This window comes from Panthera pardus, unplaced genomic scaffold (genome assembly GCF_024362965.1).
Source record: "Panthera pardus isolate Hobbes unplaced genomic scaffold, ASM2436296v1 HiC_scaffold_27, whole genome shotgun sequence".
Classification (NCBI taxonomy): domain Eukaryota; kingdom Metazoa; phylum Chordata; class Mammalia; order Carnivora; family Felidae; genus Panthera; species Panthera pardus.
The window spans coordinates 67,074,978-67,101,042 of record NW_026526843.1 but is presented as its reverse complement, the minus strand read 5'-3'; the positions used below and the strand labels follow the sequence as shown (position 1 = coordinate 67,101,042).

Here is a 26,065-nt window from a genome sequence, read left to right as displayed (position 1 = left end):
CATACCAGACCTACTGGATTTGAATATCTGGTGGATGGGGCCTAGAATTCTGCATTTTAAAACAGGCTTCCCAGAGGTCATCTTGCTACATATGCAGGTTTGAGAACCAATGCTATGGGCCAAGAGTTAGCAAACCAAGAGGCAAATATTTTAGGCTTTGCAAAGCCTACATGGTCTCTACTGCACTTTGTTTTCTTTACAACCTTGTAAGAATGTAAAAAAAAAAGTCTTCACTTGCTGGCCATACAAAAACAAGCCATGGGCCAAATGTTACTCTTGTTATAGGCAATAAGGAGTCTCTGAAGGTTTTTGAACAAGGCTGTGTTTTGCATTGGCTAAGTATTCAGATATTCGGTGGACATGGTTCTCAAAGTAGTATGTTGGCTGCTTTAACTATTTGCCTTTCTCTGTTACCTTCAATTTTCTGTCACCATTCCTTGGTAGCATCCATCTAGGTGAACTGTTTGGGGAGTTCTTCCTTCTTTTTCTGTTTTGGCAGGAGAGCTGATTCTAGCCTCTGTCATATGCTATCATTTTCCTCACTTATACCTTGATTATGTTAGTTTGTCTCCAAAAATCCCTGGAAACAGGGAAGCAGCAGTCACTGATGTGGGGGAGAGTAGGGAATATCCTTAATTAATTTTACCAGCTAAGTGATCCTAGATCAATGGAAGCATGTGTCACACACAGGATGTATTAAAGAAGCAGAGTGTGGATAACTGTCACTGAAGCTCTACATTGTAGATGGAAAGTACATAGGAGGTTTTGGGTAACATCCTTTTGGTGAAGTCTTCTGAAAGGGCATTAATGGGGTAAGGTGAATCAAGATTCTGCTGCTGTTAAAAGTTAGAGGAGATGCCCTGAGTTTGTGTAGCACTAAATATTTTAGTAATACAAAGAAAGTGGTGCAGATTCTGATTACTACATGAGTTGGTATCCCTATCAGTGAAAAATTCTGAATGTTATTCCATCATACACTGATTCAATCTTAAGGGAAGCATCAAGATTGTCTAACTGAAGATTTCACTTAGAACCTATGGAAGTGGCCTGAGGGAGGTTACTGAGCACTGAGTATACACTAGACAGGATTTCCACTTCTTAATGTTCTATACTGGAGAACTTTGCTAGTGGAGGAGAGGTGAGGGGGAATTATAAAAACCTGGTATTTTAAAGCATCTTGCTTAGCAAAGAAGAATTACATCAGTTAGAAGAATCTATTCTACCTACTTCAGGATTCTCAATTAGAAAATTTCAAAAGTAACAGGCATTTATCCTTTTACCAGTCACCTAGAAGCAGCTTCACTGATAAAAACCTTCTGTCCTAGCAGCAAAGCACCTTTGAATGTGAAGGGCTTACCATCTCCATGGTGCAGATCCAAATCCACATAGAGAATACGGTCAAATTTCCGTCGCAATCGTAATATTCCCAGGACAGCATCATTGAGATAACAAAAACCAGATGCTTCATCTCTGTAAGAAAACAAGTTGCTACAGCCAACAGCCAAAAGCAATCCAAGGGAGTCTTTACAGCCAAGGATCTAACCCTTGAGATCTATTCCCTTACAATTCCCCTTTATTTTAAGAAAAACAAAAATCTACCTACAAAGAATATATAGTAAATTGGCCCAGAGTGATCAGGGGATGAAGTGTTTTGGTAAGCTAAATATTCAGGTGGATTGGTAACATTTTTCATTTAGGATCCCAGATTTTCAAAGAATTATAATATTATAACTATATTGGTCAAAACAGAACTTTTCTCTAATGATTCAGGAATGATTTAAAAATCTTGTAGTACCCTGGGCTCATCATGATCAACACTGAATGTCCCTTATGGGACTTGAAGAAAGCTATAATCTAGAAGGGGCCTTAAAGACCATCTTGCTCAGCCAGATGTAGAAGATGACGGAGACTGGAGTCTCTGTACTGATCCTATGACATAAACTAAAATTGCTTTCTTTCTTTATTCCTTCCTTCCTTCCTTCCTTCCTTCCTTCCTTCCTTCCTTCCTCTCTCTTCCTTCCTTCCTCCCTCCCTCCCTTCCTTCCTCCCTTCCTCCCTCCCTTCCTTCCTTTCCTCCCTTTATCTCTCTCCCTTCCTTCCTTCCTTCCTTTCTGTAAGTTTTTGCACTTGTTGCTTTAAAAGCTGAATATAGAATGTACAAACATTCTACATGTGGTTGCCTTTCTGAGGCAGCCTCCTCTAAAGTTATTTTGTTTCCTTCACTAAAATTGTCTTCATTGACTTCACTGGTGTCTTTTCACATTTTTATTGGTGATACTGTGTCACTTTAACCTCTTGTCAATATTAACCTACTCTTTTATTAAGAGTAACCTACTCTTATTAGCCTACTTCTTTTTATTATGTTGCCATTAAGTCTTGTTGAGTAGATGTAAAAAAAAGCATTCTTTTATCATCAAAAGTGTATTATAACTTATTTTTAAGGCCTCATCCTAAATGCTTCAATGTCCTTAGCTTCCACAGACACTTTAAATATCCAGCCTTTTTTTTTTTCCCAAGTTCTCCCTGATATTTTAATTGAAATGGAATTCTAAGCATGAGCATCATTTAAAAGAGCATTTTTGGTACTATGAGATTATAAGATCTTTCTAGTACCTACACATTGCATAAAATTCTTCATGAAACCTCGTCCATAATAACGTTTCATATTCTGAACAATACCCTGGTTTATAGGCTGAGTCAATGAGACAGGTACATTGGCGAGCAGGAAGTTGGTAAAAAATATCACTAAGCATTGAATTTTCTCATGCAGGTGAATTCAGTGATCACCCAGAAAAAAGAAAGAAAGAAAGAAAGAAAGAAAGAAAGAAAGAAAGAAAGAAAGAAAGAAAAGAAAAGAAAAGAAAAGAAAAGAAAAGAAAAGAAAAGAAAAGAAAAGAAAAAAGCAAAGCAAAGCAAAGCTTGGCCTTAGATACGCAACCAGGAAGAAACCAGTAAGAGAAAAAGATTTGCCCACCCATGAATTCTTTGTAAATAAGAGGTAAATATGTGACTTTGAAAGTTTTTGGATGCTATTTTCCAATTATGAAAAGCTTACATTTTATAAGTCTACTGTTTAGCATATCAAGAAAGAGAAACATCAATAACTTTTGGATAGGTGAGATGCAACATTAAGTGTTAGGCAGAAAGAGTAGCATACAGCATAGGGAATATAGATAATATCATAATAACTTCATAAGGTGACAGATTGTAACTAGACTTATTCTGGGGATCATTTCATAATGTATAAAAATGTCAAATCACTATCATGTACACTTGAAACCAACAGGACATCGTATGTCAATTATACTTCAATAAAAAGTGAATAAGAGGAGGGAGATGGGGAGGAGGAGAAATACAAATCAATATAGGACATATTTTTTCCCCTCAGAGCCTATAATTAAGTTAGGGAGACAAGTCATAAGTACAGAAAAACAAAACCAAAAAACAAAGAAAGCAATCAGAAATAACATGGCATATAAAGAAGAATACTTGCCTCTAAAAGACTCCTGGCCCCCTTCCTTTCCTTTGAGATGTTCTTTGTTAATGAACATCCTCCCTATCATGATAGTTTGAATAATAATAATGATGACGATGTTGTCTGTAATTCAGAAAGGCCTTTGCATGTAATATTTTCCTAATATTTTCTTAAAGGAGCTCTATTCTCATTAGATTATAGAAATAACTGCTTACATAAGTAGAATCTTCCTAAAATTTGCAGAAAATAAGGACATTAAACTTCAAGACTTTTAATGTGCTAAAAGTATTCCTATAGAAACAAACTCAGTTTGTTGAATTTAAGAATTCAAGTTGGCATAATTTAGGTAAGTCTTTGGCAGATAAGACTGATTTAATAAATTTGGTTTACTAAAATCAGCTATGACTTTTCTAATTTATACATGTTAAGTATAATATACATGTAGATTTTTATTCTACTTAAATATATTCTTCCTAAATTTATACAGGTTCATTAATTAATTGAGCTAACATTACCTCTACTAAATGTTTGAGACTATGACAAACAAATTTGTTTAGATTAATTGAGTCATTATTGTGATGAACTTTAACAGTAGTTATGTTTTGTAGTATGTCAGCTTGAAGATAATTTATAAGATCTTTAGGTAACTGAAAACTTTGGGTGGTATTAAACTGAGTTAATTAATGGATATTCATTAGATCCCTAGACCATTTCTAACTAAGAGAATGCATTAATTGCTAGGCATAATTTCGGGTTTATATACTTTTGCTTCTTATTTTTATATCCTATAGAGAAACTGCATGTATTTGGTTCTGTTAATGAACCTGTTCTTTTTGGCCACTTACAGAAGTTGTACTATAAAGGATGTGTATGCATATAGAAATTGGTAGAAGATTCATAGAAAGGGAATTTTATTTGTTGAGATCAAAGTTGGCTAAGGTTTGATGGGCTTATTAGATTTCCAAAAATAACTTCAATATTAAATATTATACTGATGCAAAACTAGAATTTGCTTTTCATTTTAACATGCTACTTTTTTTGATTATTTGTCTTCTCTCAAATAACAGGTTGTAAAGGTTTTGCTTCACTAAGTAATATTCCTCAATAAATAAAGATTTTGTGTCTTACTAGAATAACCTTATATGGTTTATGTTGACTTTATGATGTCCTTGGTTATTTAAGGAAACAAAGACTTCTTTCTTAGGAAAAAGATGAGGTTCCTTATGGTCATATTACATCCTATGTTTATGTTAAAAATCTTTTATCATCATTGTGGTTAAATAGGGAACCAAGTAGTATTTTTCAGTAATCCATCAACTTATCTTAATCAAATCTTGGAAGGCCCTGGAAAAATCACAAAGGGTTTGTTCTTTCACCTTATAAAAAGAGATGTTCTAGAAATAATTAGGTTTATTTGATACATTACTATTGATGAGATGCATGGGAAGAGTTGCCACATCAGAAGAGATGTTCAGCCTTCCCTAGGTGAAACTGGTATAGGCAAAATATTATTAATATAAGTATTTCAGAAATTGTATGTTGTATGGGAAATTCCTGAAGATCTTTCTGTGTCGTCACTGGCCATGATATGTTTCTATTTATCAGAGTCCTTATGCTGCTTTGCCAGATATTAGTTGACTACAGGATAGAGTTTTCAATAATTTAAACATTTTTTAAACATTAACTTCATCTCAACTTTGCTTCTTTATTTTGAATCTAGCATCTACTAGGCCATTAGTTTCAATTGGGGAATTCTCAGCACTTACCTACAGAATTTTATTAATATATAGATACTCCAGTTTACTGAATCTCTTTACTTGATATTCTTGATATGCTTTGGGTATATTCTAACTATATGCTCAGTATATTCATGGCATATTATTATTTAAAGTTAATCTGACGTGTTCCTGAGAGCACTTGCAATCAGGTACAAGCCAGAGTGCTTCATCTTCAACAAAGAAAAACTATCTCAGAGCCCCACGGAAAAGGATTTTTGCCAAGTATTGTTGAGTACAGGCTTTTTATGGTATAGTGTAAACAACTTTGAGACCATACCAGTAAACTGAATCAGGATTTCAAGAACTCTAGTTGAGAAGTCGATGGGTTAGTGAGACTGTTAATGCAAGGTCGAGAGGAACAAGAACTAATTATATAGGCCTGAATGAGACTGATGAGGGATGATTGTGGATTTTGTTTAGAATATTGCGGATGTTTTAAAGCAGACAGACCCATGAATACAGAAAACAAACTGATGGTTGCCGGAAGGGAGGGGGCGGGGGGTGGGCAAAATGGGTGAAGAGGAGTAGGAGGTACAGGTTTCCAGTTGTGGAATGAATAAGTCATGGAAATAAAGGACACAGCATAGGGAATGCAGTCAATGATATTGCAATAGTGTTGCATGGTGACAGATGGTAGCTACACCTGTGAACATAGCATAACCTATAGAGTTGTGGAATCACTAAGTTGGACACCTAAAACTAATGTAAAATTATATGTCAACTATGTTTCAATTTAAAAAAAGAATATTGTTGATGTTTCGGTGTTCTATTTTCTTTTTAAAAAAAATTTTAATGTTGACTTATTTTTGACAGAGAGACAGAGCACGAGCAGGGGAGGGGCAGAGAGAGAGGAAGACACAGAATCCAAAGCAGGCTCCACACTCTGAGCTGTCAGCACAGAGCCCAACGCAGGGCTCAAACTCTCAAAATGTGAGCTTATGACCTGAGCAGAAGTTGGACACTTAACTTACTGAGCCACCTAGGCGCCCCTTAATGTTCTATTTTCTGGATGTATAGGCAACTCTTTTCTCTTTTCTCTTATGCTATCTATAACTCATAATCATTTAGTAAGCCATGCTTTTGCAAACAGAAATGACACACTTACAAATGATATCTTATTCCTCCTGCCTGAGCCCTCCAGGATTCAGAAACTCTTATTGAGCACTCTTATTTCCATAGCAATGTAATTATCTGCCTAAGTTCAATAATAACTATCTGTCCCACCTGTTATCAGGAAATGATTGGAAAACATTGGTTATATATCCAAGGCCTTGCCTGGAATGTCATATTTGTGAATGATGCTCACTGAATCAGATATGATCAGACACTTTTAAGGAACTAAGGTTGACTTCATTGAGCAATGCATCAAAGCCCTCTTGGAAAACTAGCTTGGTACCTGGTACCTGGCTTACAGAGTTCCCAGCCTTCCAAGTGAATAAGGAAGGTTACTTCCTGGCAGGCCCTGGAAACTTAGGATATTCTGGGGACCCCAAGAAGAGAGAAGAGAGACCCCCAAGAATTGTCCCAAATTTATAATTACTGCAGGTAAAATCTTCTTAGCTTGGCTTCCTAGCTGTAATAGGCTTTTAAAACACCAAAGTGAGATTTATTTTTTTTAAATGTATATTCATTTTGAGAGAGAGAGAGAGTGTGTGTGGGGGGGGGAAGGGGCAGAGAGAGAGGGAGACACAGAATCCGAAGCAAGCCCCAGTCTCTGAGCTGTCAGCACAGAGCCCAACACAGGTCTTGAACTCACGGACCATGAGATTATGACCTGAGCCAAAGTCGGATGCTTAACCAACTGAGCCACCCAGGCCCCCTCAAAGTGAGATTTCTTATGAAAACTTCCAGCAAAACAAGCTTAAGAAGGTCTATATGGTAAGTTACCATTCTTGCTACACCTATATAAATAATCAGGCTAAATCTAATGAGGCCAATTTTTATTTTTAAATAATTTTGATTAAGGTTAAATCTACACAATATTAAATAACCATTTTATTTATTACTTTTAAATTATTTATTAAGTAATCTCTTAAGTAATCTCAATGTGGGGCTTGAACTCATGACCCCAAGATCAAGAGTCACATGCTCTCCAGACTAAGCCAGCCAGGCACCTCTCAAATAACCATTTTAAATTATATAATTCAGTGTCATTTAGTACATTCATAGTATTGTGCAACTTCCCCCCCAATTTAGTTCCAAAACAGTTTCACACCTCAAAAGAAAACTCTGAACTAATTAAGCAGTCATTCCCTACTCTTCCCTCCCCCTAGATCCTGATAATTACCAATCTACATTCTGTCCCTAAGGATTTACCTATTCTGGATATTTCACGTAAGTGACATCATACCATATGTGATTTTTTTGTGTGTGGCTTCTTTCTCTTAGCATAATGTTTTGGGGTTCCTCTATGTTGTAGCATATATCAGTGCTTCATTCCTTTTTATGGCTGAGTAATATTTCATTGTACGTATGTACCACATTTTGTTTATACATTCATCCATTGATGGACATTTGGGTTGTTTCTACCTTTTGGCTATTGTGAATAGTGCTGCTATGAATACCTGTGTACAAGTATTTGTTTTGAGTATCTGTTTTTTTTTAACGTATACTTAGAACTGAAATGCTAGAACATATGATAATTCTACATTTAACTTTCAAGGACAGCCAAACTGTTTTCTACATTCCCACCAGCAATGTGCAAGGGTTCCAATTTCTCCACATCCTCAACACTTGTTATTTTCTCTTTCTTTCTTTCTTTTTTTTTTCTAATTCTAGCCCTCCTAGTGGGTGTGGGTGTGAGTTTGATTTGCATTTCCTTAATGACTAATGATGTCAAACATCATTTTGTATGCCTGTTAGCCATTTGTATATCTTTTCTGGAGAAATGTCTATTCAAGTCCTTTGCTCATTTAAAAAAAATTTTTAATGTTTATTTTTTAAAGACATAGAGCATGATTGGGGGAGGGGCAGAGAGAGAGGGAGATACAAAATCTGAAGCAGGTCCCAGGCTCTGAGCTATCAGCAGAGAGGTGAACTGCGAGGTCATGACCTGAGCCAAAGCCAGATGCTCAACCAACTGAGCCACCCAGGCGCCCTGTCCTTTGCTCATTTTTAAATTGAGCTTTTTGTTGTTGAGCTTTGTGAGATCTTTATATATTCTGGATACCAGACCCTTATCAGATATATAATTTGCAAATATTTTCTCCCATTCTGTAGGTTGTGTTTTCACTTTCTTGATAATCTTCTTTGATACACAAAAGTTTTTAATTTTGTTGAACTTCGGGGTGCTTGGGTGGCGCAGTCGGTTAAGCGTCCGACTTCAGCCAGGTCACGATCTCACGGTCCGTGAGTTCGAGCCCCGCATCAGGCTCTGGGCTGATCGCTCTGAGCCTGGAGCCTGTTTCAGATTCTGTGTCTCCCTCTCTCTCTGCCCCTCCCCCGTTCATGCTCTGCCTCTCTCTGTCCCAAAAATAAATAAACGTTGAAAAAAAAATTTTAAATAATTTTGTTGAACTTCAATTTATCTATGTTTTCTTTTGCTGCCTCTGGGACCAGCCTTATCTTGAGTTCAAGAATAATCTTCCTTTGAGATTATCTTTGATCAGAAGGGAGGTGGCTGTTTAGAGAAATTTTGTGTTTCAAAGGAAAACTCTATGTCATCTATAGCACAGGATTTCAGGTTATCAGAATATAGTTATTATTTTTGAGCTCTCATCTCTTTATAAACTGCAGGTTACTGATAAGTATGCAAACTTTGTCTTCTGTGGTAGAGATGTAATTGACTTCCTTCCTCATGTGGAAGAACCAGTTTTGGTATCTCTTTGCAAATTGGACTGGACCCTGTTATTGTGCCCAAATTGTTGATCCTTCCTAAATTATCTATTCTTCCAGTTTTCTTCAATATTTGGCTAATATCCTCCAAGCTAACTTTTCCAATTTTTCTTCCTCCCTTCTGACTTGGAGTCATCAAGAGCTAAAACTTGAATGCTCAAGTCCCTATCAGGACCCTATGTTGCCTTACAGCTTGGTGTCTTCTCAGGATCTGAAGCAGCCCTGTAAGCTAAAGCCCGTTGACTTGATATAAATCTGAAAGAACTGGTCATGGGGTGCCTGTGTGGCTCAGTAAGTTGAATGCCTGACTCTTGATTTTGGCTCAGGTCATGATCCCAGGATTGTGGGACTGAGCCCCCCATTGGGTCCACATTGAACATGGAGCCTGCTTGGGATTCTCTCTTTCTCTCTCTCCCTCTGCCCCTCTCCCCTGCTCACATTCTCATTCTCTCTAAGATAAAAAATAAAAATAAAAAAGAACTGGTTACCACAGCAGACCATGTATGACTGGAATTCTCCTTGAACAAGCTGCCACCTACAATATGAAGGATGTCTGAAGAAATGCTAAGGTTGTGCATGTCCTTACATGAGAAATAACCTAGACTATGAACAGTGTCACCAAGAGTGCTGACATCTTAGCTGTATGAGTGGTGCTGCAAAACAAAGATTTTCCTCCATTGATGTCTTAGAATCCACTTGACTGGTTACCTTTCAGGGTTCAGTTCTTGCTTGGCTCTTTACTATAATATAAATTTTTATATCAATTTTTTTCTATTTTAGTCTTCCTTCTTTTAAGATGTGTGAGCTCCAAACCCTAAAACAACTGACTTTAGCCACTATCTCTCAACAGATGGTTCAACTGATTTTAAAGGATCAACACCAAGAGTGCTAAAGACCCTGCCCTCACTATACTTGGGAAGTTTACAATCGCCTCTGAGTTGCTTGAGGATAATACTTGTCTTGACCAAAAGGGGAAAATGACAGTGTTGAAGTTTATCTGAGCCATGTGCTCCCCAGAAAGCAGTAATGTTTAAAAACGCTGCCCTCTTCTGTTTTCCAGGAAAAGGTGAATTTCAAGGTACCATCCTACCCTGGCATATTATTCTAAATAAGACCCATCTCCATCTTTCCTAATGACTCCCATAAGACTTGCAGATGACTTCTTTGTTTACTTGACTCTGTAAACCCCAATACTCCCTTATTTTTCTGTGATGTATTCCTCATTAATAAATATTCTACCTATAACTGAATAAAATCATTTCCTCATCGTCTAGGGCTTTTCTCTTTCACATCATCAACACAAATGTATCTATAGGATAGACCAGGTTTAGCAAACAAAATTCTGAAAACTCTGAGAAATGTGTCTGCAGCTTTGTGGTTAGGCAATTTTTTAAAAAAAAGTAAGCTCTACATCCAACATGGGGCTTGAACTGATGAGACAGTCTTATGCTCTAGTGACTTGAGCCAGCCAGGTGCCCCCAGGCAATTTTTTTCTTTACCAGAAATATCTAGCTTCTTAAATGCCCTGGTGAACCATAAATCACAAAGCCATTTTTTTTTTTAAAGAAAAAGCACAGGGCTCAGTCAACTGCATTTGCTCATATGTATTTGCTGTTTCCATGTCCATTAGGCCAGAGATCAAGGATGCTTGGATCATGAATGACATTAAGACTTTTTAAAAACATCGGTTGGTTATCTCACCCAGGCAGAGCCAGATACCTGCATTGTTCAACAGTTGAACTGTTACTGGCAAAGATTTTGCAACATTTTTTTTTCAGTCCTGGTATCAAAATTCAGCATCATAGATTTCCAGTGTTTCCTTATTTGGCCCTACCTATTTTCTCTTTTAGTGTTAGCATAACTCTTGCAAGGCTTTTACTTTCATTGTAGCTATCTTGAAACCAGCTGGTAGTATGGTTTGGCTTTTCTCTGTTGTTGGCATATAATAAAAATAATAGGCAACATTTATTGAGTGATTATCCTGTGCCAGGAACTGTACTAGGTGCTCTCAATATGTTAATCAATTTTCACAGCAGCCCTGTGAGGTAGATACTGTTATTATTTCCATTTTACAAATGAAGAAACTAAAACAGAGAGATTAAGTAATTTGTCCAAGGTCACAAAGTTAGAAGTGGTTGATCGTGAATTTGAATTTGGGCAGTCTGGCTCTTTTGCACAGAAGCTTAATCACTGTTAAATAGTTTTGATATCATTCTATCAACATTTATTGCTTTTACTCTTTCTCATATAATTTCCTCCACTTCTCCTTCATGCCTATTCCCCTTTCATCATTTCATTTATAATATTGGTGAAATTAATCTATCTTGTCAGTTTTCTCCTACCTCTTCACTTGTCTTTCATTTACTGCTTTACTACTTTTTCTGTTTGCCTCTATCCCCTTTTGCCATTTTCTGATATGAATTTAAAGGTTCTTTGGCCAAAAAAGAACTACCACAGATCCTTCTAGTAGAAATTTTTCTCTCCAGATTCCTCCTTCAATAACACACCAAACTTCAATCATTTCAACTTTCTGATTATTTGGATTTGGGATAAATGAGTTTTTAAAAATACCCCTGGGGCACTGGGGTGGCTCAGTCAGTTAAGTATCCAACTTCAGTTCAGGTCCCCCCCATCAGGCTGTGCTGACAGCTCAGGGCCTGGACCCTGCTTCAGATTCTGTGTCTCCCTCTCTCTCTCTCTGCCCCTCCCCTGTTTGCACTCTGTCTCTGTCTCTCAAAAGTAAATAAATATAAAAAAAATTCCCCCAAAAGGCAAGGCCAATTCAGCTACTGGCCTAGCACCTTTGGACTTAGAATTTATACAGAATAATGTGTGAAAAAGGATTAGGTCGAGAATTTGTTAATAGAAACAAATCCATTAACTATGTGACCAAACTGAAAATGTTATCCAGGAAATAAAATAAATGGGACAGCAGCATTATTCTACGCAGTTCTCACTCTTTCCACACCATTTGGCATGATAAGCAGTCACTATTAAAGACAAATGAGGGGCGCCTGGGTGGCTCAGTTGGTTAAGCATCCGACTTCAGCTCAGGTCATGATCTCACAGTTTGTGAGTTTGAGCCCCGCATCGGGCTCTGTGCTGCAGCTCAGAGCCTGGAGCCTGCTTCAGGTCCTGTGTCTTCCTCTCTCTCTACCCATCCCCCACTCGTGCTCTCTCTCTCTCTCTCAAAAATAAATAAACGTTAAAAAAAATAAAAGACAAATGAAGGCTTGGGAGAGTAGATACAAGGTAATATTTCCCTGAAAATGAATCAAGCAAAGTGACTATGAATTTTGGGCACCTGGGGGGGCTCAGTTAAGCATCTGATTCTTGATTTTGGCTCAGGTCATGACCTCATAGTTGGTGAGATCAAGTCCTTCATGGGGCTCTGCACTGACAGCACAGAGCCTGCTTGGGATTCTCTCTCTCTCTGCCCCATGTGCTCTCTCTCTCTTAAAAAAATAAATAAATATTAAAAAAAAGTTACTATGAATTCATTACGGTGAAAAGTGCTTAGAAGGCAACTTTCAGAATTCATGGACCATATTTCACTTTGGATAATTATATAGACCAAGGTAAACTAGTGGGAAAAGTGTAAAACCGTTCTATTTACCACCAGGAATCTTAAGATAGTTTATAAACAAAACCTAACATTTTCACTACAGAACAAAGTGGTGAGTAGGTCCCTGGTAATTGCTGTAAGATTAATTCAGTAAGGGAATTAATTGAATAGACAGGTCATGATGAACTAAATTCACTTGTTTCCTTTAGACATGCAAGGTCTCATTTTTCTGCATCTAAACTTTTTAGCATGTTTTTCTCTGATGACAGGTAGAATTTTCCTGTTCTAAAATATGATTTTATTCAGTAAAGTATAGATTAGCAAATCAAAGTCTTCACTTGGCTAGTGAATTTTTCTTTTATATTACTTTGCTTTTAGGGAAAGAAATAAATAACAGGAAACCAAACAATTTCCAAAAGTAATCTCCCAGTGTATACCCCAGCTTCAGCCAAGATTTAGTCAATATCCACTACTTTGGAAGATCTTTTTCAACTAGAATCAAGAGTGTAGAAACACTGTGTAATTCTAAGTGATAGTAGCAAGATTCAATCAGGTCCTGTCTACTGTGCTTACTAAGGCAGAAATCTATGGATGCACTTTTATAAAAGGTTAAAGACTATGTATTAAACAAATAAAAAATCTGATGTAACTGTTCCCTAAACCAGAAAATTCAGTTAATCAGAATATTTCATTCCTGAGCATTCTGGTTAATCAAAAATATTACTTTTTACTTTAAACTTTTGATTAATGAACTTAATCAGTGGCTTAGACATCAATACAGAGTTGAGGAATTAAATGTACTCTCTTCCTCCACAAGAAAAATAACATTTTATGTATAATTGATGGAAGTTGCACCTGTTCAATGTTTCCAGTTAAATAGAAAAAACAGAAAACACTGGCAAAGCAGCTGTCTCAGGCTTAATATATATGTATTTGTATTTCTGCACCTGGTCTTGGCACACAAGATGACTATCTCAGGAGCCAAAGACTTTATGTGCTTGCATCCCCAACTACGAAATATACCCCATTAAATTGGCTGGAGTTTATATTAGGTGTGGATAGGAGGAAATGCCATTCTGCTCAGTGAACTGATCACAACCTCTGCCAAATCAGGAGAGAGAGAAGAGTGCTTGCTTTCAAAATGCAGGGAATGCTTTCAGACTTTCTAGCTTCTGCTGATGCAGATCTCGGATAATTTTTTGACATACAAGAAAAACATGTGGGAGCTCCTTAAATGTCTCTTCGTCATAGGATTAAGCCCCTTTACAAAGTTTTACCATGTATTACTGAAATTGTTCAAACCTTGGATGAAAAACATCTAGGTTGTTGTCAAGTTATGCCTACATTAATTATAATACCCAAAAGACAAAACATAAAAAGTTGAGCATTATTTTTATACTTTTTCTGCAACAAATGACTATATTTTGAAATTTTATTCACAATTAAAAATTTATGCACTATATATGTGTATATATACATATGTATATACATATATATATTCTACTCAACATTTTTCAGCTGTAGATTGTGACTTCCTAGCAAAATGATAATTATTTCTATTTTATATAGAGGGAGCTTTTGTAATTTACCTCATATTTATAAGAAGGTGTCAAACCCAAGGCAGGAAGTAAAGGGGTACTCATAGGCCTAGTTGAACAAGACTTGGAATCTTTTTGGCCACTCCTAGAAAATGAGCCCTGAAATATAACGTTGCTACCAGTCCCAAGTAGAACTGTGGCCTTCTTCTGATACCTCAGTCTCGAGCAGTTTGCCTAAGAGGGGACACTATATGTAATCAGTCTGCAGGAAGGTGCTGAGGACTCATTCTGTGCTCTGTCTCTATACTAGGAGTTGTGGACAATGCAAGGTGTCCTGGACCCCACCCTTCTAAAGATTATGACTGAGTTGAATCAAGCTGTAAGATAAAGCAAATACACATTTAAAAAACCATAAGGTGTGCATGAAAAAGTGTTAAATTATACAGTATAGACTATACTTCTCTCAATTTCCAACTACCTAGACCTAACCTGGAGGCTTTCTTCTAAGAGGCTCAAAGGACATATGATCTCATTTACTCTTATTGGCTCCATGTGAAGTAAGGGAAGAAATGGCTATTCCTCCTTTACAGTTGAAAAACAAAAATGATTTATATCCCAGGATCCTTAGGGAATTGGCCACATACTGTGGAGTTCTCAGTAGTGCTATGTTCCTCCCAGTGTTCCCTCCCTATCACACACTTTACACTGCTCGTTATAACTTTCTAAAGCACAATTCTGACAATGTCACTACCCTGCTTAAAAACACTCAATGTGTGTGCATGCCTATAAGAAAAAAGATCCTTTCTTTAGCATAGTACACAAGGCCCTTCATAGTCTTGTCTCTGCCTACTTCTCAAGCCTCTTACCTCACCATTCCCCTTAACAACTTAACCACATTAAACTTTTCCCTCTATCCCAAACATAATATATTCTTTAAGTCTCTGGGGCTTTGCACATATGTAGTCTTGGATGTTGAATGACTTCCATCTCCTCTGACAACCTTTTACCCATCTTTTAAGATCTGGCTGGGAAGATGGCCCTGAAGTTCCACCTTCCTTTCCCAGGCAAAGAAAGTTGATTCCCTTTTTGTACTCTGGCAGTTTATTCAAACCTCTACCATAGTACTTATCAAACTGTCTTGCAATGATTACTTCCTGTACCTCTCTTCTCTACAAGACTATAAACTCTTTGAGAGCAAGGACTGTATCTCTTATTCATCTTTACCTTCAATAGCTAGCACAGTGCTTGGCTCATGGTGGGCTCTAAAAATATATTTTTGTTTCAGAGTATTTATGGAATGATGAAATGCCTTAAGAATGGAGAAAAGGATTCATATTATTTACCTTGAATAAAAGAGAAAAATAATGTTCAGATTATACATTTACAAATTCAAATGTGATAAACTAGAAAAACATTGGACTAATAATTGGGCTGATCAGTACCCAAATCAGAGTCCATGACTCATTGCTCCCCTCCATCACCCCCCCCCCCACCCCCAGAACAAACAAACAGAGAAACAAAGCATGGATTTAGGCAGAAGCTGGTCCTGGATCTAGAGACATGTCATTAGCCTTATTTTTAATTTTAATTTGTGATAAAACAGGGAGCTTTGCATTAAATATATCCAAAAAATTAAGTTAGATGCAGTAGTTTTGTTTGGTAGAGCAAAAAACTGAAGTCACTTAAAATTGAAATGACTTGAATCAATTGGCAAAGTGGGTGGATATCACTCTGATGAAATTTAATATGGAAACCAAGAAGGTAATTCACTGAGGTGAAATAAATAAAGAGAGTGGAAGATATACTGTAAGGTCATATTTTAAGTGGTTCTGAGTACTGCAGCACAGGATTCAGTGAGACTGATAGGAGATCGCACAGACCATCTTGATGTGTAGCATCAAGGTAAGTCTATGAAATAAACACCTTATTTAACTCATGGTGAGTGCCTCAAACCAATGGACAGGCTTTAAATGTAGAAAGAATCATTTGGTGGTAGATTTGCCTTTATAGTGACAAAACATATGCACAAGTAGTGATTGCTGTCAGTAGTGTCATCCTTGAATACTGAAGACAGATGTAAAAATGGCATGATGGAATATCAAGATACGCATGTTCAGGCATAGATCAGATTTGTAGTTCTTTTTAAGTAAGCTCTATGCCTCATGTGGGGCTTGAATTCACAACCCCGAGACTAAGAGTCACATGCTTTACTGAGTCAGCCAGGTGTCCTAGATCTGTAGTTTTCAAACTTCTCTTAAGCAGCAGACTGTTTATTTTTTCAAGTGAAATTTTGTGTGGAATCCCAATATAGAAAACAAACAAAATCAAGACTTTTCTGGTTGAAGCGTGAGTAGGGGGTGGACACTTGGGTGGTCCAGAACCCTGTATATTCAGCTACCATTTTACTTCCTGTAGTTCCCACTGAGGCATCTTATGGAATCCTGGGATAGATGCTGTGGAAAGGTTTCTATATGGAGAGAGAGGTTAGAATAGATGACTTCTAGTTCTGACTCTGAAAGACTATAATATGATAATCCTCTCTCTAATATTCAAGATCAGTCAGGAAATCAGGATTTTATTCCACTTATGGAAGAGTCCAGTAGAGGACAATACAAATAACTAAGGGTTTGAGGAATAATCTTAATTACTTATTGGGTGCAGGTAACAAAAGAGGTTTTTCCCTTCCTTCCTCCCTCAACATACAAATTTGTATTCAGCACTCACTCTGTCTTATACTCTGGGAATAAAGAGGAACAGATAATACAGATAATAACCTATTCTCAAGGACTTCACAGTGTGTGTGTGTGGGGCGGTATGTGGAAGCAGATGAAAAATACAAAAACAAACAAGAAAACAGCATACTGTGACAAGCAACATTACAAAAATAACACACAGTAATGTGATAGAGAATAACAGAGTGTGTGTGGGGGGGCTACTTCAGATAGGTTGGTCAGGAAAGATTTTCTGAATAGGTGATATTTAGACAAAGACCTGAAAAGTGAAACGAAACTCACCCATACTGAGATGGAGAAGTCTTCCAGGCAGAGAGAGCAGCATTGCAAAAGCTCTGAGGCAGGAAAGAACTTCCTTGGCCTATTTGAGAAGCTGAAAGGCCAGTGTGGCTGGAACACAGTTAATGAAGGAGAGTGGTACAAGATGAGTTCTGATGGGACCAAATCACAGGGGCCATCACAAGGAGTTTGGACTTCATTCTCAGTGAGATAGGAAGCCTTTGGAGGGTTTTGAGCAAAGAAGGGGTAGGATCTGATTTAAACTATATTCTACAAAGGGATGTTGTATAGGTGATCGCTAGCACAAGGAAAATGGGCCAAACTGCATCAGGAGAAATTTGGTAACATGGAAGAAATTTGGAAGAATTGTTGCCAAGAAAGGTTGAAGAGTTTTATTTAATGGTACAAAGCTAGTTTCTTGGCATCATTTAACAAGCAGCCAGAAAGATAATTTCTTTAGTCTTCTTACAGTTGTTGGCTTTGACAATTTACCCTTGGTGTCACAGTCACTGGGAGAGCTGAGGCTCGTATTTAAGTCTCCTCTCAATGCTCCTTTCACTAAATTAATTGCTTCTAAATTGCTTACAGCAAAGCAGTGAAAGATGGCAAAAGGCAGAAATACAGTACTTCCTTTTTAAAAGACTCCTGAAAATGTGATTTTTCTCTGTAAAAACCTACCTTAGTACTTACTTATGAGTTAGTTTACTATGGTAAACTACCTTAGCCAGTTTCCTCCTAGTATCTGAACCTCAAATCCCAACCCTAAACTAGTCTGACCACCTGTTTTTTCTGTGACCACCTGTTTTTTCTGGGTAGGATGGCCAAGTGCTAGTGGAACAAACCATGTAACTGCAGATGTACACCATTACACATTTATGGTTCCCAATCACAGATGGGCCTTCAAGCCTGCTCAGTAGTCATTTACTTCTACTTGTCTCTTTCTAAGGCCTTACAATGGATACTACAAACTCACTAAGACCCAAGACCTCCTGATCAAAATTCCATCACATTCAAAATAAAATCCAACATCCTACCATGGTCCACAAGGCGTTGCATGATGTGGCCTTTACCAATTTCTCTGTCCTCTCCTGCCACTGTCCCCATTACTGACTTTGCTCCAGTGGCATTGGCCTTCTTGCTGTTCCTAAGAACATCAAATGGATAATGGTGTGCATCTGCAGTAATATGGTTTGCTTTTGAGAAACTGCCAAATTGTTTTCCAAAGTGGCTGTACCATGCTGCATTCCCACCAGCAATGTATGAGGGTTCTAATTTCGCCTGTCCTCATGTGCATTTGTCATCTGATTGTAGCCATCCTAGTGGGTGTGAAGTGGTATCTTATTGTAGTTTTGGTTTGTACTTCCTTAATGACCAATGATGTTGAACATCTTTCCATGTGCTCATTGGCCATTTGTGCATCTTCTTTGGATAAACATCTATTCAAATCCTTTGCCCATATTTTAAATGGGCTATTTGTCTCTTTATTGTTGAGTTGGAAGAGTTCTTTATGTATTCTGGACACAGGCCTCTGATCAGATACAGGCACACTTGTTTTATTATGCTTTACTTTATTGTGCTCCACAGATAATGGTTTTTTTTTTGTTTGTTTGTTTGTTTTTTTTTTTTTTTTTTACAAATTGAAGGCTTGTGGAAATAGTGGAGAACTAGAATTAGAAGTGGAGCCTGAAGATGTGACTGAATGGCTGTGATCTCTTGATAAAACTTTAATGGATGAGCAAAGAAAGTGGTTTCTTGAGATGGAATCTACTCCTGGTGAAGATGCTGTGAAGATTGTTGAAATGACAACAAAGGATTTAGAATATTACAGAAACTTAGTAGATAAAGCAGTGGCAGGTTTTGAGAGGATTGACTCTAATTTTGAAACAAGTTCCACTGTGGTTAAAATGCTATCAAAAAGCCTCACATGCTAGAGAAATTGTTGAAAGGAAGAGTCCATATATGTGGCAAATTTCATCACTGTCTTATTTTGAGAAATTGCCACAGCCACCCCAACCTTCAGCAATGACCACCCTGATCAATCAGTGGCCATCAACATTGAGGCAAAACCCTCCACCAGCAAAAAAGATTATGACTCACTGAAAACTCAGATGATAGTTAGAATTATTTTAGCAATAAAGTATTTTAAAATTAAATATACACATTGTTTTTTTAGACATGTTATTACAAACCTGGTAGACTACAGTATAAACATACATTTTATATGCACTGGGAAACCAAAAAATTCATTTGACTCACTTTATTGTGATATTTGCATTCTTGCAGTGGTCTGGAACTGAAGCTGCAATACCTCTAAGATATGCCTGTACATGATTTGTAAATGTTTTCTCTCATTCTATTGCTTGTCTTTTTACTTTCTTGATGGTGTTCTTTGAAGCCCTGAGGAATTTAACTTTGGGGAAGTCCAATTTATTTATTTTTTTCTTTTCTTGCTTGTGCTTTTGGTGATATATCTAAGAAGGTTTTGTCTAGGCCAAGGTTATGATGATTTACTCCTATGCTTTCTTCTAAGAGTTGTATAGTTTTAGCTCTTACATTTAGGTCTGTGGTCTATTGTAAACTAACTGTTATGTATGGTACAAAGTAGAGGTCCGAATTCATTCTTTTGCATGTGGATCCAGCTGTCCCAGCACCATTTGTTGAAAACACTATTCTTTCCCTATAAATGGTCTTAGCACCTTCATCAAAAATCAATTGACCATAAATGTGAGGATTTGTTTTTGGACTCTCAATTCCATTATTCCATTGATCTATATGTCTATCCTTATGCCAGCACCACACTGTCTTGATTACAGTGTGAGTCCTCCAACTTTGTTCTTTCTCAAGATTGTTTTGGCTTTCTGTAGGTCTCCTGCATTTCCATATGAATTTTAGGATCACCTTGTCAATTTCCACAAAAAGCCACCTAGGATTTTGGTAGGAATTGTGCTGAATCTGTAGATCAACTTGGGAGTATTGTCATCTTAACAATATTAAGTTTTCTCATCAATGAACATGGGATCCTACTACACATTATTTATATGATTCACAGTTATAAGGAACTAATATATAACAGACAATTTTTAAATGTGAGATCAAGTGAATTTTTTTGCAGCTTTATTAAAGTATAATTTAGATACCATAAGATTTACCCATATTAAGTGTACAATTCAATTATTTTTAATAAATTTATTAAGTTAGGCATCCATCACCATAATCTAGTTTTAGTACATTTTTATCCCTCCTATAAGATTCCTCATATCCGTTACAGTTAATCCCTGATCTTACCCCCAGATCCAGGAAACTACTAATCTACTCTCTGTATAGATTTATCTTTCTGAACATTTCATATAAATGGAATTATACAATATGTGGTCTTTTCTATCTGGCTTCTTTTACTTAGCATAGTTTCTTAATAGAGTTTTTTTCAGGACAGTTTTAGATTTATAGAAACATTGAACAGATAGAACAGAGAGTTCCCATATACCCTCTCCCCCACATACAGTTTTCCCTATTAACATCTTGCATTAGCATTACACTTGTTACAATGCTGACATATTATTATTAAAATCAATAGCTTACACTAGGGTTCACTCTTAGTGTTTTACAGTTACATGAGTTTTGACAAATGTAAAGTGTCATGTAGTCACACTTACAGAATCATATAGAATAGTTTCACCACCCCAAAAATCCCCCGTACTCTGCCTAATTATTCCTCCCCTCCTCTCCAAGCCCCTGGCAATCACTAATCTTTTTAACTGTCTCCATAGTTTTGCCTTTGTCAGAATGTCATATAGTTGAAATCATATAGTATGTAGTCTTTTCAGGTTGGCTTCCTTCACCTAGCAATATGCATTTAAAATTTCTACATTTCTTTTCATGGGCTGATAGCTCAATTCAAAAAATTTCAGCCAGGGGCGCCTGGGTGGCTCAGTCAGTTGAGTGTCCGACCGGCTCAGGTCATGATCTCATGGTTCGTGAGTTCGAGCCCTGCGTTGGGCTCTGTGCTGACAGCGCAGAGCCTGGAGCCTGCTTCGGATCTGTGTCTCCCTCTGTCTCTGCCCCTCCCCCACTCACACTCTGTCTCTGTCTCTCTCTCTCGGTCTCAAAAAAAAAACATTAAAAATATTAAAAAAATTTCAGCTTTATTGAGGTATAACTGACATATAAAGTTGTAAGATATTTAAAGTGTACATTGTGTTGATTTGATACACAGACATTGTGAAAGGTGTACCCCCATCTAATCAATTAACACACCTAACACCTCACATATTTATCTTTTTTTGATGAGAATATTTAAGTTCTATCCTCTTAGCTTATTTTAGTTATACAAGATAGCTCATTTGTTTATTGCTGAATAATATTCCATTGCATAGATATAACACAGTTTCCTTATCCATTTACCATTGATGGATATCTTGGTTGCTTCTAAATTTTGGCAATTATGAGAAAAGTTGCTATAAACATTTGTGTGCATGTTTTTGTTTGGACATACGTTTTCAACACAATTGGGTAAATACCTATGAGCATGATTGCTGAGCATAATACTTTTGAGGCTCAATCATTTTGCAGCCCGCATCAATACTTCATTCCTTTTTAAATCCTTGAATAGTATTCCAGTATATGGATATATCACATTTTGTTTGCCCATGCACCAGCTGATGGAAATTTGGGTTGTTCTCACTTTCTGGTTATTATGAACAACCAAATAGAATAAAACAAAATAGATGTTCCAGGAACATTTTTGTGCAAGTCTTTGTGTAGACGTATGTTTTTATTTCTATTGGGAGTGGAATTGGTGGGATGTATGATAAGTTTCACATCTTAAGAAACTGTTAAACTGTTCTCCAAAGTGTCTGTACCAGTCTACATTCCCACCAGAAATGTATAAGGGTTCCTGTTTCTTGACATCCTTGCCCACATTTACCATCTATCTTTTATTACAGCCATTCTAGTAGGTGTGTAGTGATATCTCACTGTGGTTCTAATTTGGGTTTCTGTATGATTAACGATATTGAGCATCTTCGCATGTGCTTTTTAACTATTCATATATTGTCTTTGGTGAAGTGTCTATTCAAATCCCTTCCCATTTTTAAATTGGGGTGTCTGTTATTATTACTGAATTGTAAGACTTGTATATTTTAGATATAAGTTCTTTATCAGATATGTATTTTGCAAATATTTTCTCCCAGTTTACGAGTTGTCTTATTTTCATAATGATGTTTTTTGAAGTACTAAGGTTTTTAATTTTGATAAAGTCCAGTTTGTCGAAATTTTGTTTTGTTTCGTTTTACGGATCATGCTTTTGTTGTTGTACCCAAGAAATAATTGCTTTACCAAGGTCTTAAAGATTTTTTTTTTTTAATTTTTTTTTAACGTTTATTTATTTTTGAGACAGAAAGAGACAGAGCATGAACGGGGGAGGGTCAGAGAGAGAGGGAGACACAGAATCGGAAGCAGGCTCCAGGCTCTGAGCCATCAGCCCAGAGCCCGACACGGGGCTCGAACTCACGGACCGTGAGATCGTGACCTGAGCTGAAGTCGGAGGCTTAACCGACTGAGCCACCCAGGCACCCCAAGGTCTTAAAGATTTTATCCTACATTTTCTTTTATAAGTTTTATAGCTTTGGCCCTTACATTTAGGCCTCTTACCCGTTTTTAGATAATGTTTGTGTATGGTATGAGGTAAGGGTCTAATTTTACCTTTCTGCATGTTTGTATCCAATTGTCTCAGCACTGCTTGTTGAACCTCACCATATATTTCCAAGGCTTTAAAAAGAAGTGTTTTTTTAACTTTGATTTTGAAAACTTTCAACCCTACAGAAGAGTTAGAAGAATGGTACAACAAGTAGTCACACATCTCATACTTAGATCCACAAACTGTTACTAATTTCTCATATTTGTTCTCTCCAGACACACATGCACACACATTTTTCCTGAGCCAGTTGAAAGTAAGTTACAAATATGAGGACACTTCACTCCTAAATACTTCAGCATGCATCTCCTAAGAAAAAGGTTTCCACATTATTACCCCTGAGAAGTCAATATTAATTTAATAATATCATAGTCTAGATTCAAATTTACTAAGTTATTCCAAAAATGTATTTCATAGCTGTTTATGATTTCCCTCTCCAATTCAGAATCCATTCAAGGTTGGCACATTGCATTTTATTGTTAGAGCTCATGCTATTTTTTCAATCTAGAACAATTCCTCTACCTTATTTTCATGAAAATGGCTTTTTGAACAATCCAGGCCAGTTAACTTGTTGGAAGTCGCACACTCTATATCTAATTGTTACTTTCATATTTAGATTCAGGTCAAACATGTTTGGCAAGAATATTTCAAAAATGATGCTCTGTACTTCTTATTACATCACATCAGGAGGTACAAGGTCAGGTTGTCATGGTTTTGACAATGCTGGGTTTAATCACTTGTTTAACCTAGTGACTGCCAGATTTTCCCATTGTAAATGGACCTTTCCCCATTAGTAATTAGCAAGGAACTTGTGGGGTGATAATTTGAGACTGTGTGAATATCCTGTTCCCCAAGAACTTTTTACTCAATGGTTTTAGCATTCAGTTGATAATCTTTGTCAAAATCAATTATTATACTGGGAGCTGCATAAAGTGATTTTCTATTCTATCTTCCTCCTATATTTATTAGCTAGTATTTTCCTAGAAAAAAGATCTTTCTCCCCTTATTTCCTTCTTTCTCTACTGAATATCACTATGGACTAATGGATTATTATTATTATTGTTGTTGTTTTACTTTTATAACCCATTTCCATTAATATTTTCACAATTTCTAAAAAATACATATTTCCTAGCTCAGTCTACAGAAAAAGCCTAAAAGCAATGTGCATCAGTAGCAATGAGCATACCTAGTGCCTAGTATGTGGTAATGACATACTGTTTCCTACTAATAGGAACCAGGGCTTTTGAGAGAAATGACTGGTTCCACGGCTGGAGTGGGGAAAGTTCAATGTGAACTGGGGAAATTTTGTTCACCAGAGAGCAAAGATGCACTAAAGAACTGATGGGGTCATGTAAAAAAAATACACAGGTTCTGGATTGAAGGAGATCTCACTGGCCAAATTTGGGATAATTTGAGCATTAAAAAGAAGTGCTTTTAAAATTATCCATATTTTACTAGGTTTCATCTATAACTTCCTTTCTCTCTCCCCCTGCCTCCTGCTTTTATTTTCTCATCATTCCTTTGCTCCTCAGTTTGCTCTTCTTACACCACTGAAAATATACCAGTAATCATTACATTGCCAAATGAAACAGACACTTCTCAGTCCTCAACATACTTCATTGTTACTAATAACTACTTACCCTCTCATGCTAGGCTTCCTTCTCTTATTGCAAGCAAGGACAAACAAGATTCATGGCTTACTTACCAGGGCCAGCCTAGGACAAGCTGAAAAAGAACCTAAACACATGGGAGAGGAAGACCTAGGTTGGAGAAGGGTCTGAGTATATGGGTTAGCAGCCACATTTTATCTATCTTGGTATTTTCAGGGATTAACCAGAGGGTGAAGCCCAGTTGGTACACACCAATGTGACTCACTCTCTGTGACATCTGGGGCAAACCACTTCATCTTTCTGAGCCTTAGGTTCCCCATATATACAATGAGAATGATAATGATACCAAACCTAAGGGTTGTTTCAAGAACATCCATGTGCCAGTATATTGCGAGCTTTAGAGATTATTCATAAGAAATAAACATAAGAAATAAAATAAACACAAAACAAACAAACAAACAAACAAACATAAACTAAAAAGTTGATAATGTTATCTCTGGTATTTCTTCCCAACCTCCCTAAATTAAACTTCCCTTGACCATATCTTCCTCAAGCTATTATTTCTTCCCTTCCATTTTCCACAAAATTGCTTGCTCTCTCCATTTCTTTCTTTCCCATTTACTCTGCAACTGTCTGTTCCACTGAAACTCCTTTTACCAGGTTCAGAGACAAGTGATTTTTAATCTTCATCTTACTTGACCAGCATTTGATAATGGTAAACATACTTCAATTTTTTCTTTTGTTTTAAACAGTTATTGCCATTGGTGTGTCAAAGCCAGCTAGTAAGTGCTGATTATTAAATTATTCAGGAATTTTACAAGCCCTTGAGAGTATTTATATCATCAAAACTAGCAAATGCTATAAATTTAAGGCTTTTTTTTTTCAGAGACCTGGGTTACCAGCATACTACTTGGTACTGTTACTGTTTCTATAAAATGACACATGTTCAGTAAAATATATTCAACTATTCAAACTTGAACAAAAAGTGCAATGACCTGAAATCTCACTACTGAGAAAAAAACCAAAAACACTGTTTGCTAGGAAGCAAAGTTTTTTTAATGGAGAACATATTACACTGCTGCTTTATAACCTTCCACAATATGCCATGGACATCATTCTATGTCAATAAGCATGGAACTCTGTCATATTTAAATAGCTGTATAGTATTCCATTGTGTGCATCTGCCATAACTATTTTATTGTTGAGTATTTTAGGTTGTTTTTGCTCTCATAATGCTGAGACCAACATTGTTGCATGTATTTTTAAAATGCATTTGTAAAATTTTCGATCTCCTTTGAGGTAAATTCCGAGAAGACTGCTGCCTCATAGAATATGCTTATTTTTCATTTTGATACATATTGCTTAACTATCTTCTGTAAAGTCCAAAAAAACTTAACGTTCCCACCAGTAAGTACAGGAGAGTGCCTGTTTCCCCACAGCCTTGGTAACACTGTGTTAATCTTTGCCAATCTCACAGACAAGAAACAAAGATACATGGTTTTATGTTCATGTCTTTGATAATCAGTGAAAATGAACATCTTTTTAAAATAAATATTTATTGC

At 36.7% G+C, this 26,065-nt stretch overlaps 1 protein-coding gene across 9 annotated transcripts in view; it reads right to left on the bottom strand.

The window, feature by feature from the left end:
• Nucleotides 1-26,065, bottom strand: part of HDAC8 (histone deacetylase 8) — a 236,435-nt gene that overhangs the window by 172,612 nt on the left and 37,758 nt on the right. For 6 of the 9 annotated variants that reach the window (XM_053891487.1, XM_019439069.2, XM_019439075.2 and 3 more), the window contains exons 5-6: nucleotides 17,205-17,312; nucleotides 1,358-1,470 (exon numbers count right to left, since the gene is read on the bottom strand). In XM_053891487.1, the coding sequence (XP_053747462.1) occupies nucleotides 1,358-1,470; nucleotides 17,205-17,312 (221 nt within the window). The remainder of the gene's footprint in view (nucleotides 1-1,357; nucleotides 1,471-17,204; nucleotides 17,313-26,065) is intronic. The other 3 variants (XM_019439070.2, XM_019439072.2, XM_019439074.2) reach the window with 1 other exon arrangement.